The sequence below is a fragment of the Phaethon lepturus genome, unplaced genomic scaffold (genome assembly GCF_000687285.1).
Source record: "Phaethon lepturus isolate BGI_N335 unplaced genomic scaffold, ASM68728v1 scaffold45467, whole genome shotgun sequence".
Taxonomy (NCBI): Eukaryota; Metazoa; Chordata; class Aves; order Phaethontiformes; family Phaethontidae; genus Phaethon; species Phaethon lepturus.
In genome coordinates this window covers 416-14360 of record NW_010553452.1, presented here as the reverse complement: position 1 = coordinate 14360, position 13945 = coordinate 416, and the positions used below count along the sequence as shown (strand labels likewise).

General features: G+C 38.2%; 1 protein-coding gene across 1 annotated transcript in view; it reads right to left on the bottom strand.

Moving 5' to 3' along the window:
- The window catches only part of PCTP (phosphatidylcholine transfer protein), a 19639-nt gene extending 5790 nt beyond the window's left edge, over positions 1–13849 (bottom strand). The window contains exons 1-6 of the mRNA XM_010291539.1: positions 13745–13849; positions 10982–11213; positions 7183–7262; positions 6676–6847; positions 5970–6037; positions 5326–5476 (exon numbers count right to left, since the gene is read on the bottom strand). Coding sequence (XP_010289841.1) covers positions 5411–5476; positions 5970–6037; positions 6676–6847; positions 7183–7262; positions 10982–11213; positions 13745–13849 — 723 coding nt within the window. The 3' untranslated portion in view covers positions 5326–5410. The remainder of the gene's footprint in view (positions 1–5325; positions 5477–5969; positions 6038–6675; positions 6848–7182; positions 7263–10981; positions 11214–13744) is intronic.
- Between the last annotated feature and the right edge of the window lie 96 nt (positions 13850–13945).

The window sequence follows — 13945 nt, the reverse complement described above, 5'->3', positions numbered from 1 at the left end:
CTGCTGAAGAAATGTTCCTACTGTTTGTTTTTATTTGAATAGGTGGACAGACATACGAGCCTTTCACAGGGTAAGTGGATTGGCCAGGCAATTTTGGCTTCTTGTGGGATCATGCTCTCATGATCACATACTCAGATGTACAAATCAATTTTATGACTTCCATGCTGAGAAAATGCATTAACTATTAAAATGAACAGCAGCAGCCTGGTCTTAATAAAAATGTTTAAAATCCACTCTTAAACCATAACTCCAATTTGCAGCTGAATATGAAACATCCATTTACAGCCAATTACACACAATTTCTACCATGCTTTGGAAGATATGGGAATAATAATATTCCTAATCTTAGGAATATTAAAAGCCCAAACCCCCACAACTCTAGATGAAATATGGAAAGACTTAAAATCTTTCAAGATATGCTGAGGCAGAAATGCTGCCAGCCTTGCAACTTAACAGCAGGCATTTATTGAAAGTATGTACAGCACATAGGTAACACTTGGTCTTACATATTATAGAAGGACTGCTACAATCCAAAACTTGCCATTCTAGGAAGAACACAGTCTATTAAAATGATTAATTCTCAGTAGTTTCTTCCATAGATGAAGAATAATAAGAGAATTAAGCTTAGGATAAAAACTGACTCTTCCAGTGTCACAAAACCCATAACAGAACCTCTCCTGCCTCCAGTGATGAAAGAGGCCTTAGAAAAATTTAGAAATCTGCATGAAATCTACTGAGGACAGACAAAGTCAAACTCACTTATATCTTAATGTTGCAGGTACTCATGCTTAAACTGTAGGAACAGCTTTCAGTTTAACTAGTTGCACAGCTGGGAAGCAGGAAATTTTTCACAAGGCTAAAATTAATACCTATATTCAAGGCCCTTCAACATAATTGCTTATTATGGCATGTTCCACTGAAACACTTACTCACAGGATGCAGTTCTTCTTACTTTGGAAATTAAGGTTTCCAGTGGAGAGTTGTTACCATTTAAAATGTCCCTGTCTTCCAGCAGGACTCCAGGATACTTTTGTAATTCAGATTCCAGATGAGAATAATCGTTTATGGCGAAGTTCTCAAAGAACAGGGAATACTGATCTAACAGAGAAAGATGACATTCTCTTTATGCGTGCATATGTGTTCATATGTAATCCCAATCAACATGTTAATTGGCAGCTGCAGAGAAGAATTAGTAGGATGCTTAAACACCAGACTTCTTTACCTTATTGGTCAGGATTCCTCCTAAGTCTGCAGTTACAAGTCAGGGTGCTATGAAAATTTTGAGCAAAATTAATCTTGCTATAGAGATTTGTTCTTGTTATTGCTCCTCAAAAAACATTTATTTTCCATATAATCCATCTAGATTTATAACTTACCTCCTGTCATAAGCCTTCCTTTCTGTTTTTGTATAGAAGTTTTCAGTCTCTTTTAACCTTTAAGAGATGAGTGAAGAGCAAAGTTTTCTGTCTGAAAGTCTAGTAGTCTCCTCCAATCAGAAGACTACAGTAAATTTGGTTATGAATTATCCTCCTGTCTAGAGGAAGGCAAATCCATGCTCAGGGAGAGATTACTCTCAGCTAAGTGAAATTTAAATACCATTAGATCCCATTTGAAAATGTTCTTTATATAGAAAACTAACATAATGGAAAGCAAAATTGTTGTTGGGAAGATGTATCATCTACTAGTGTGCATTAATATCAGAAGCCTATTCCCCTTTCTTCCCACATTTTTGTTCCACTAAATTATAAAAACAGCCAATGACCTGCTTGAGAAATGAAGTATCAACCAGATGTTTCCTGAGCAAAGACAACTTGTGTTTCCCTTTACACATCATCTTCTGAGGCAGCACTACAGTGATTGCGTATCCGATATCATTGACTATGTTGACTTTGGGTTACTCAGAATCTTCCCTTTACCTTCCAACTCAAGTACAATAGTTTTACAGAGAGATCACATGGAAAGAATAGATTTGAATGACTAGAACACAATGTGGAATAACGGTTTATATTCACTTTGTCACAACATGACTCCTTATGGAAACAGGAGATGGGTGACCAGTCATCCCAAAAAAGAACCACTTCTTTATGTGAAGAACAGCATGCAAGAATATGTTTTTGTAAGAGCTTGTAATTTTGAAACATAAGTTCTATATGAGAATAGATCCAAAGCTCATTATGAATTGTGAAAGTCTGATTATTGTGCTTTGGATCAGATGCCTGCTTAACTGCCAGAAACTACAGCATTTTTCTAGTTCTATTTGGCTACTAGGAAAACTTCATTAATCCCTTTTAATCTGTAGGGTGTGATACCTACCGATCTGTTAATGGGGGTGGGATATAGAAGTGAGGCTCAGTCATCATCTAACAGAAATGCTTCACTCTTTTTATTCAAACAAAAACAACTCTGTTTACAACATATCACTCAAAAAAAACCCCTTTGAGCTCCATTTTTAGGCAAGCTGTTAGAAACAAAAAGCTAACTTTCAGGTGCTACATTAACAAAATACATGAGAAGGGAGGTTCAATTTTTTTTAACCCTGTGCACTAGAACTCATAATGTATGACAACTTAAAACTTTCACAGTAGGTAAATTTCTGTTCAAGCTATCCAGAAAGGTTCACATGATACACTTTGCAAGATCACTATTTAATCAGTCATGAATAAAGCTCTAAAATGCTTTATGAATGTCTTTATATCCAAAGACTGAAAAATCCCAACACTTACTTTCTGGTTGTAGTCTCCCATTTAGACAAGAAGCCACACCACACAAAGCTGGAACTGCTTTTTCTTCCCTAGTGATACAAGATAGGTGTAGTAACACATACTTAAGCAAACTGAAGTGTCACCGCATGTTTCTGTCACTATGAAAGCCCATGGGGACCTAAATTTAACAGAAGATCTGATGTTGCATTAAGCTCACATCACTGATTAGTTGCTTGCAAATAGAGGAAAAGATGTGTTCAGTAGCTACTGTTTAATCAAATGTGGTTTAATTTGGAAAGTTGTGTACAGCACAATAAACTGCCTGTGCAATGGCTTTAATAAGGCTACGTGAGCAAAGGCCATGTATTCTATACTTTCGGTATGGGGTCTGTAGGGAATCAAGTTTTCAGCAAGACTGACAATGGAGCCATTCACCATCTTGAATGTTCATTCTTGCTGTTTCAGCCCACTGCAGAAAAATGTATACTATGTCTTGATTACACATAACTAACGACAAAGATGCAATCATCAATTTATGAGTATAAAATTGTTTCACTTTTGTATGCTTTCATTTAAGACTGAACAAAATTATGAACTGGTTGGAGAAAAAGGATGAAAAAAATTACCTCTTCTGTACATGGTTCACCTCTGTGCACATATTCAGCTCACTAGGTACATATTTCTTGTAAACCTGGAAACTAAGTTTTGAAGTAGGTTTACAACTACAGATAGGTTTTGCTATGGTACAGAGGTCAGTTTTGTTCAGAAGGAATTGGAAATCAATTAGTTTGCATCATTGTTCCAGGAAGACTCATCCTCAGCTAGTCCCCTTTTTAAATTCTGTTATATCAAGTCTAGAACAGTTTGTTTTGCTTGTCTTTTTTGAACAATCTACCTAGTCCCACCTTTGCTGCTTTGCTTCGGGACATAACTTGTATCCACATCCTGTTGTTCAAAAGCAACTCTGGTATTCTTGCGATTGCTTATGGGATTTGAATTCTTACATACTTAGCACAATGCTAAAATGCTTTCTGAATTCTCAAGGCAATTTTTTTAAACAGTGCCAAAAAAAAGAAATTTGAGAATTGATATACTCAGGTAAAACACCATCATATTCTTGGTATGATGGAGATCATTCCTTTTCAGTACATATAAATTAAAATTTGGCTCCAGTTCAGGAAGCACACGTATACAAAAATTATGGAAAGTTAAAGAGAATTATGCTTCAGAACTATTCTCTCTCGATGTCTGTTCTTTATCTGCTGGGGAAAAAAAGCCAGCTAAAATTAAAATGGATTGAAAGTTGTCTAGCATTGTAATATTCAATTCAGTAATGGTCTCCAAGTCAAAGACACTTGAAAAATACCTAAACTGCTGGCAGCAAGCTCTTCAGAACACATGGAATCCTACTTGACTCTCATGAATCCAAGTTACTCTTTTAAAAGCCTTTAAAAATAAAATAGCCCATGATACCTGCCTGTCATTTGTGACCTGTCCAGCATGGCCACTCTTAAATGTGAGAGATGGAACAAGAGCATTGCATGGACAGAATAATGATTTATTGGAAACAAATATTTACACAAAGCATAAAGGCAATCACTTCAATCATTTCTTTTTTAACAAGACAAAGGTACCCCATTACAAGATTTGTTCAGTAACTAGATTTTATTTAGTAAAGATGCAGAATATTTTAAATCCCTGAGACTGAGGCCTCTCAACTTTTATGCACTCCATTCCCCGTGCCTCCCTCCTCCCCACTGCAAAGGTGCTGGAAATTTAATTCCCTGCTCAGTTGTGCTTTTAGTGGATTACCATCTAAAATTACAGTTTTCATTCTTTACATCAGCATGAAATTTAAAATGCAAGCAAGCCCAAGTTTCACATCAAGTTCATTCACATTCAGTTGCTGTCATCCAGTTTAAAATTACTTCCAATTTAAAGTCGGTATCCAAGCTGACTCTGAAGATATAACTTGTTCCCCTTAAATCAGACATAGAAGCCAACTCCTCCTTTTTTTCAAAGGACACAGCTAATAGTTTTTACTTTCCATACAGGGATATTGAGATGTGAATGCAAGGTTTTAGGCACAAGTCCTCTTATATCTGGACTTAAAGCCATCACAAGGAAGCTTAGTCACACAGAGTTCCAGTTCCTACTGCAGATTTCTAGTAATTTACCTATATGCCCTCATAATTTTTTAGGTTTATAGCAGGCAGAGAGTTTAAGAATGATAAACTTGGGTAGCAAAAGTGTTTCCTCCTAAGCAATGTGAGGTCCATTATTCAATTTCAGTAGGAAGCCACCCTGCAAAGCCACAAAGGCAGATCTAGGCATAACACACATAGAGAATTTTCAGTCCAAGCTCAGGCATTTTTCCTAGCAGGATCATTGTCTCTTTTCCAAGGATGTAATATTTCAGTCAACAGAATTCCTCTAGCTGACACATGACAATCAGCATAAATAAAGCATGGGGGACAAGTTAAGTACTTAAGTACTTTCAAAAGGATGCAGCTGATGTTGGTGTTACCTTGTCAGTGGCTATTTCTTCAGTCGGAGATGGAAACAAAGATCTAGTAAAATTCAAGGCATAAACCAACTAAAATAAAATTCTTTCCAATATCACGGAGGTAGATTTTATCCAGTGTAATATATAATAGCCACTCCAAGTGCAGAGTTGTAGGAAGTAAACAATTCAGATCAGCTTTGACCTATGTGCTCTTAGAATAATTATGGCAAGCTTTTTGCATATCCTTCAAGAAAGCAGGCACACCACTCTGTAAAGAGAAAAGTGGAAAAGTCATTCTTGCATAATGTAATCAAGAAAAACTATAAGCAAGATGAGAATTCCCACTATATAGATCAAGGCCTTCAAACAAATACAGGACAATTCTAAGATCTTGTACAAAGCAGCAGATCATTCCTTTAATCCTTCATGAACAGACTGCATTATTAAAGTTTGCTTGTGTTTAGGCTATTCACATATGCTCTGGAACATGGATTTGTTAGTTTTGTTGTACAAATTTACCTGCCTGGTTGACTAACCAAAGGAATTTGATAGGAATGGAATAAAAAAATAAGAGAACTGCCATGAGAGCAAACAATAGTGAGACTCTAAAAACAGGACTGCATAAGAGCTAGAAAGGTCAAAATGTCCATTTCAGAAAAAAAATAATTCTACCCAACATGCAGAAGAGAGGTATGGATGCAGTGAATACACTGTTTGAAACAGATTAGACAAAGACAATTGTGCTGTCAACCATTACTTACCTTGGCAGCCCAATTGACCAGCCACAATGGAATCATGCCACCAGGATTATCAAAATAGTACATATAGACTAGAGATGAGAGAGAAGTTACCAGAAAGTTATCCAGCCATAGTCCAAGTATTAGCTCTAACACCATGTGACAGAAGCTGTCAGTGTGCACAACTGAATCACCAAGTACCACAGTTCTGCTCTAAATTCTTCACAAAAAAGTCAACTTGTACTGAAGTGGAATGTGAAGTAAGTATAGCCATTCCCAGTTAGCCTCTGGGAAGCTGAGAGTGCCATAATATTAATTTAGACTATTGCAAACCATTTTAGGCAGCCTTAAAGGACTAATCTGAGACAGAAGTCAATCTCTAGGCAAGCCCTTTAATCTATAAATCTGTCAAATATGATAGTTACATCATTGCTGAGTTTACCAGATTGCAGCTAGCATCAGACTCTACCCAACTGAACTGGCTGTCGGGAAAAGAAGTGGAGGCTGGGGCCAGAGGCCGTGGGGCAGAATGAAGCGGTCAGTAGTCTCTTCTTAACCACCCATCCCAACTGTTAAATGAACAATTCTTAACAAAATAAACTATTCTTAACAAAATAAACTATTCTTAACAGCAGCACACTGTACTGGGTGTTTCCAAAAGTTTCATTCATTTTAAAGTATTCCTAGTGCTCAATACATCCACTTATAGTAACTGTTCTTGACCTCTTACCTTTAGATCCAGTCTTGCCATCACTTTCAATTGCCAGACTTTGTTTATAGCTTTTAACTCTGATAATACCAGGCTTTTCAGGGCACTGAGGAACAGACACACTTTGAGCTAACACAACCCAGATCTTCCGCCCATCAACATCCATCTCTCGACATTCACGAATATAGACATACTGCATTCCAAGTTGAGGAGGCATGTCAAAACAGCATCAGTTTGACATATGATGAATTGACAAATGAATTCCATTACAGATATCAGCCCCTTCAAGTTATTTCTTATGCTTCTACAGGATTCAGTCCTGCAGAGTAATAATTCAACTGTGTGAGCTTTAGTTGTATGTGGGAAGAGGCACCCACATTCTTCTTCATGCTAAACATATTCATGTAACATGAGGACTGCAAGATCTTAGGTCAAGTGCAGCAGAGCAGTAGAATCAGTACATTGTTGGGATCCCTGGATGACCAGGTGACAAAAACTGCAAGAGGAACAAAAAGCTTGAAAGGATACATCTCTGTTTGAGAGAGGAAAAGGGTACTTCACTTCCCAGTAAATTACTTTTTCACCGTCATATGTTTTCTCATACAGTTCTACAGTTGAAAAAGGAAGATTGTTATATACTTTTAATTTCTACCGCAACAGAAACATACATGACATTAAGACCTGCTCAGATTTCTGACATGAACACATTTTACACGCAACCTTTATGTCAAAATTAGTATGTATGTAAAGCTGTGGCAGTAGAAGACATTAAAAAAAGTTCTGTAGCAGGATTGTTCAGGAACCAAATACACAGAAAGAGATGGCCTGTTTTTCTGGTGCTATTGAAAAAACAAAAACACAAAACCCAAATCACAACAAAAAAACCCAAAATACAAAACGAGAACAGTTCTGGGGGGAGGCAGAGTCAAATTCCTTTCCAGACAGTTAGCTCATTCAAAGCCTTTCCATCTCAAAGTTTTTTCCTCACCTATGCATATTCTGTGTAATTCTGAGCCACAAGTACAGTATGCTTTTTCATGAGCGTATCATTATCCTTGTAAATGATTATGAGTTAACACGGAACTAGGACAAGTACTGCTTTCTAATACCTGAAGAGGTCTTACATGAGGGATTAATGAAGTTTGGAAAAGCTATTAGGAATTTCACAGCAGTATATACAGGCAACAGTGAACAAGAAGCTTAAGCAGTTTATGAGCCTTCATTACACCACCTTCAGTCTGCCTGGAAACTCAATCAGAAGGCAGCTGAATAGGAAAAAATATCTAAGTATAGTCTCTAAAACATGGCTGTGACTCAGTCAGGTAGTGTGACGTAAAGGAGAATAACTAGTCCAAACCAAACTACATAATTTGGTTTGAAAAACCATCTACTGTACAGCTTCTTCCCTTGAGGCAATAACTGCCATTATCAGGGTAATGGACCTGACAAGCCATAGGGCTGAGCCAGGGTAAATTCCTGTCTGCCCAGGGACTGGTCATTACATGGGTGCAGTTAAAAAGGGTGTGATCCAGAAAGGTGGTTCACATTAACAGTCAGAGTGGTCTTTTCCTCCTTTAGAGCAGACTTCTGTCTAGAGGTGCTATCTATCCTTCAGAGCTAATATACAGTCTGCCACATCTCTTTCAGTGGTTTTGAAAATAAGGCTAGAACAGACCAATAATCTCATTGCTAAGGCAAGAAGAGTGCCACAGATGGGAGAATCTTTGCCTTCCCTACATAACATATTCCAAATTAGGCTTCTGTTAGTATGTCCTTCAAGTCAGCTGTCACCCACGAAAACAGCTTCTCCTCTTCTCCAGGTTGGAGCAGTTTTGGATGCACAATACCGCCAGTGTTGTAATAAGCTACAGCATAATGCTATCCACCAGAGGTCACTGGAGCACTGGTTTATCAACTTTCATTTCTAACTGCAGAGCTTTCCTTTTAAGGGATTAAGATATTATTTTAAAGACCTTGCTGCCAATGTTAGCTACTAACTCATCTACCTTTATATCTTTGCAAACACAGAAAAAACCCACACAGTAGGTAAGTCATGGCCCACCTGTATTCACCTTAGTCTGACAGTATTAGTGGACAGCTGCTGATGAAAGTGCAGCATACAGTGCATTTTAATCAATAACCAGATTTCACTTAGCATTACTACAATAGATCACAAGTATGTTTTATTCATAACAAGCACATCTGCATTTGCTGCTTTGGCAGCCAGTTATTACCGTTAAATTGTTGGGAAGTACGATCTCAGTCAGGATGGCGTTGCAATCAGGAGTAGCAAGTTTCAATATTGGTCAGGCCCAACCATTTTGTATCAAGCCACAGAAGCATGTGGTACCTCGGTCACTACTCTGCAGTTTAGTCACAGCTCCCCTGCTGAATTGGCAGCTGCAGCACAGACCAGGTCTCAGGATGTCCACATCTTGTAGATATCCAGGAGCCTGCTTTGGAAATAGCCAGGGTGCTAACAGCAATGCAACAATAGTAGCAGACTGATACCATTTCTGAGGCCTCAGACAAACCCTTGGCAAGAACAGATCAAAGCACAACCCTCTGCAGTGCTCATAGGAATCCTGTCCATACCTTCCTCCAGTCAGGCCTTCTATGAGTTTTGCTGAACAGAAAGAGGATAGAGATTAGCTCCTCTTACGCTTAGCGCAGAAGCAGTTACCTTTTCAACTAAAAAGGCAGCTACTTCTACTCTGGTCACGTTTTTATTTCAATGCCAGCCAGCTGTTCAGCACAGAACTCTTCTTTGGACTGCCATTATTGCATAGCTGTAAGAGCAACAAGGAATATAAACAGTAAAATAAAGAGCAAGAAGGCTCTGAATGGAAGTTTTCTGGTTTTTCTCCCTAAATGTGAAATGAGAAAAACCAAAGTTATTTACACTGAAAATGCTGGCTGGTACTATTTCACCATATGTACTATGTTCTAAAGAATGGGTGGGCTTGTGTCAATTTTTAAGCTAAAAGGAAAGCATTAACATTATGCTTATGCCCTTCAAGAGTTAACTTCTGTGACATGCTGGACTTGAAGTACCAGCACAAGTATGAATTCAGAGACAAACATATCATGGTCAGCAAGGCTATAAACACCAGCTATGCAACACTATCTAGTTTTTAGTTTAAGGGTGTAGCTTCCCCCAACTGCTTCCTTTCTTTTCTCTAAGAAGGCATTACCAAAAAAAAAAGTGTTTGTTTAAGAACCATTCAGTTCTAAACACACTTAAATCAAAGACTACTAAAGTAACTTAAGATAACATAGTATTTTTACATCCAATATGATAATGTTGAGTGATCAAAGACTACTAAAGTAACTTAAGATAACAATATGATAATGTTGAGTCCCACTCCTGTTCTTGTTGTTTCATTAATGGCAAAATGGCCTTTGCTACATGAAAGCTATCGCCCATTTTGACAAAAAACACTAATGAAGATAGAGCTTCTTAAGCTTGACCAAGTACTGACATGAGTCAAATATATGGTTCTCTGTATCAATACAGCCAAAGGCATTACCCGTAATCATTCACCATAGAGCTGTCCTAGACTTAACAAGCACAACACTTAACTATTCTTTAGTTTTCAACACTGTTCTTTGTTCAACAAAAGACTTTGACCGTGTTTCAGTTTTAATGGCCTGAACTGATTTTAAGCACAGGCTTAAAATGGAAGGGCTCCCCATCTTTAAAATAAATGGATCACGGGATGTCTACATCAGCTGAACCCTTGCCTTGTCACTGCTGACTTAAGATGTTTTAACATCACATGGATATCCAGGTTCAACTAAATCAGTTATTCCTCTCTCTGTAAAAGCCCAAAGTCACCAATTACTCTCTCAATACACCCATTTCTGATTGTAAAAGGTGCCAAGAACAACCAATGCTTTCAGGAAAAGACATTCCATCACACATCAAACTGGTGCAAATCATTGCACTTTTCCAGGCTCTGCTGCAATATGCAAAGATGCACAAAAGGTATCATGTCCATTCCTCCCCAGAACATAACTAAAATTTAACCTAGGAATTACAACAACTAGAAGCTGCAAGGTGCTCCAGCATAACAAGTGATGCCAATTATATGCTTTAACCAATACGGAAAGAATTCATTCTGGAACAAAGCTATATGGTGATATTAGCTGTTCCATGTCAGTGTTTACTTGTATATTTGCAGAGTGCAACATTATCCCAAAAGATATTTAAGTCTGGCCCAACATCTTTGGATGCAGCAACCTTAAAATACCTTTGAAGAAAGTTTTAGTGGGAAGAGTCAATGTGGACATAAAGCTTGCTTTTAAACTACCTAGATGAGCTTACCTTTAACATACTGATCCCATTGTTTTCTGAAATCTAAGTCCATATAGACATCCACACACAGTTTTGGGGGACAGTCAGCAAGACCACCGAAGATTTTATATTCATAAAGTCCTGATTGCTGTGGAAACAGAATGGGGAGAGGAAAAGTCACACAGGAAAGGGAAGTACTCTGCAGCAGGGAGAACAGCTGAAGGAAGTTAGGTGGGGCACATACTACAAATATGCCCAAGAGCTATGAAAGCAAGTGTTCAAAAAACAATGTGAGATCCAGTCTTTAACCTCTCGACTTTTTGATCTATACATGAAAGTTTAAATCCAGACAGGCTGACCTGCCCAGCACAATGGTTGTTCCTTCCCTTACACCAGTACCCTTTTACTTCATACGTAGTTCCAAAGGCAGCATGTCTCTTTATACCCTCCCCACCCCGCTTCATGTCCAGTGGTCAGTATAGACTAAATCCTGCCCATGCTGAAGCCTACCAGAAGCATTAAATTCTTGTGGCAGGGTCTCCAGGTCTTAGGGTCTCCCTATATAATATGCTTGAGAATCTCAGCCATTTCCAGGAGGTTACAAAGTGCTGCTCTATCTGGAATAAGCTTTCCAGCAAGCTAGGTATGCTTATACTTCAGGCTGTGATACAAAAATGCTTTATAATGTTCATGCTTATATACAATGCACTATTATATCTGCCTTGAATACTTATCAACTGTTTTCTTTCTGAAAGCTGTCTGTACTGAAGGGGTGGGGTGCAGGATATCTCCTATGTTAATGCTTTTAGTGTTTCTCTCAACATATGGAAACTCCATCTGTGCCTATAGAACAACGTTTGTACTATTGTTAGTACCAGTTCAGGACAAAATTAAAACAATGAGTATTTTGAACATACAGTGTACGAGTCAAATTCAAGCATTCCCAAGGAAAGGAAGGGAAGGATTATACAATGTTCTGTTAGTGAATGGTTGATTATTCTTCTTCCCCTCCCCTTCAGAAGTCAGAAGATAATAATGGGACCAAGAAGCTTAACCTACTCATCTTCACTGTGGCTTCACTGAAGCATCAATCCCTAGCTTCAAACCTAAACTGTTCAGCACCTGTGCAGCTCCATGCATTCATATAATCCTTGCAAAAGACGTCAGCATTTTTATTTTCACAAGAAAAACTACTTTTCAAAATATCACGCCTGAAATTGAGTCGAGTCTCAACAGCATATGCCAAAGCACTACACTGATACTTAAAACAATAGTTGTTTTAGCTTAAGCACTACTTCATTCCAGGTCACTAGGCAGAAACGCTATGTGGGTTATCTTGCATGTATGTATATTTACATTAAGTGTCACGTAAGGCAGAAGAACAGCAAAACACAATTCTCCTCTAGTAATTCAGGCAAACAGTATTACTTCCCCATGTCACTGGGCTGCTCTTCCACTGAAGAATAGAAGTCTTTGTATTCTTTTTCTGGACTTTGATTATGACTGCATCTTGAGAGGTAACAAACCAAGCTCACCTGAAACGTTAATTCTACAGGAAGTGCTTGTAATACTTTTTAATTGAGGATTATCAAAAGATATGAATACAATACAGGTCTTTAAAGCATTCCTGCTATAGATAGAACCATTATCAGAGGTTAAAATAGAAGATGTAGTGATGTCATTTACTGCCACATAATTCAGAAGACACCAAATACAGAATGCAAGTGCTGCACTGTCTAATCTCCTGATTTAACAGATGGGATTTTACCTTACATTCTGGTTCACAATATCAGTTCAATCATTCCTACACCTGTAGCCTTCATGTTCTTATACTGTAGCTCAAACCAGATCGAGAAATTATGCTGTTGTTCTCTACCAATCTATTTGTTTCACTGCTAGACAAATTGTGACATACATAATTAAATACCTTCTACTAAAAAAGGTAGTATTTTGATAACAGTATGAAATAACAAATCATGATCTGACAAATGAACAGTACATCTTGCAGGAGGTAAGACAGACAAAAACATTCAATAAAACCAGCAATTTATAATAAGAAAGTTAAAACAAGAGTGAAATGTTTCAGGTTTTCAGAAGCCTATCAGCAGGAGAGTCAATCAGTGGGCTGGAATACAACACAGAGCAGGAAAGCCCAGCAGATCTATTTGTGTAGCCTGCAGAGAAGGTAGGAAGAAAAGGCAACAGAAAATATAATTGCTGCCTTCAGCTTCCTGGACTACCACTGCGATAGTGGACTTGCAGTTCAAAAAGTGTTAAAAGCCAGTTCTTCCACTAATAACTTTATGCAAAGACTCTCTGCAGGAAGAACTTGTTTCTTCTTCTCATGTTGTAATTTGAAGCAACTGAAAGACAAAACAAACAAGAGCCTTATTTCCCAGCAGAATCAGAAGACTGCACTTGAAAAGGTCCCTTGCATTCATCTACCCTAAGTTAGGGTCATTGTACAATGTGCAAAAAAAAAAAAAAAGACACCTCAACGTTTTTCAGTCAGGTCAATTTTTCAGTTAACTCCTATGTAAAAGCATGAGAAGCCTGAGCTACTTTCCATCTAGTCAGCTTCAATTTATACAACAGCAGCAAAGCTACAGCAGCACAACACATGTCTCACGGACACCCGGTCCCATTTGTTTGGCTAAATCCACCCCCGAGCTTCCTGACGCTACTTTGCCTTCATTCACTGTGTGATGCCTTTACAGGTCTGTGATGCGCTCAGGTCCTGAAGTTTCTATTTCATCCACTCCAGGAGCAACACTCCTTAGTAACCTCTACTACCATCAGCATATCCCATTCCTGCGTCGATACCTGGCAGACAGGCTCGCCTTTGCTATGTGCACTGGCCGATAAGCTTGTCTTGCTATTGCCAGTTACCATGTCCATGCTGTAAATAGGGACTATTTACCACTAAAAAAAAACCTCTGAGGCGTAGGAAGTGTCTTTGGGTTTGTTTTTTTTTTAAAAAAAAGACTTTCCCTA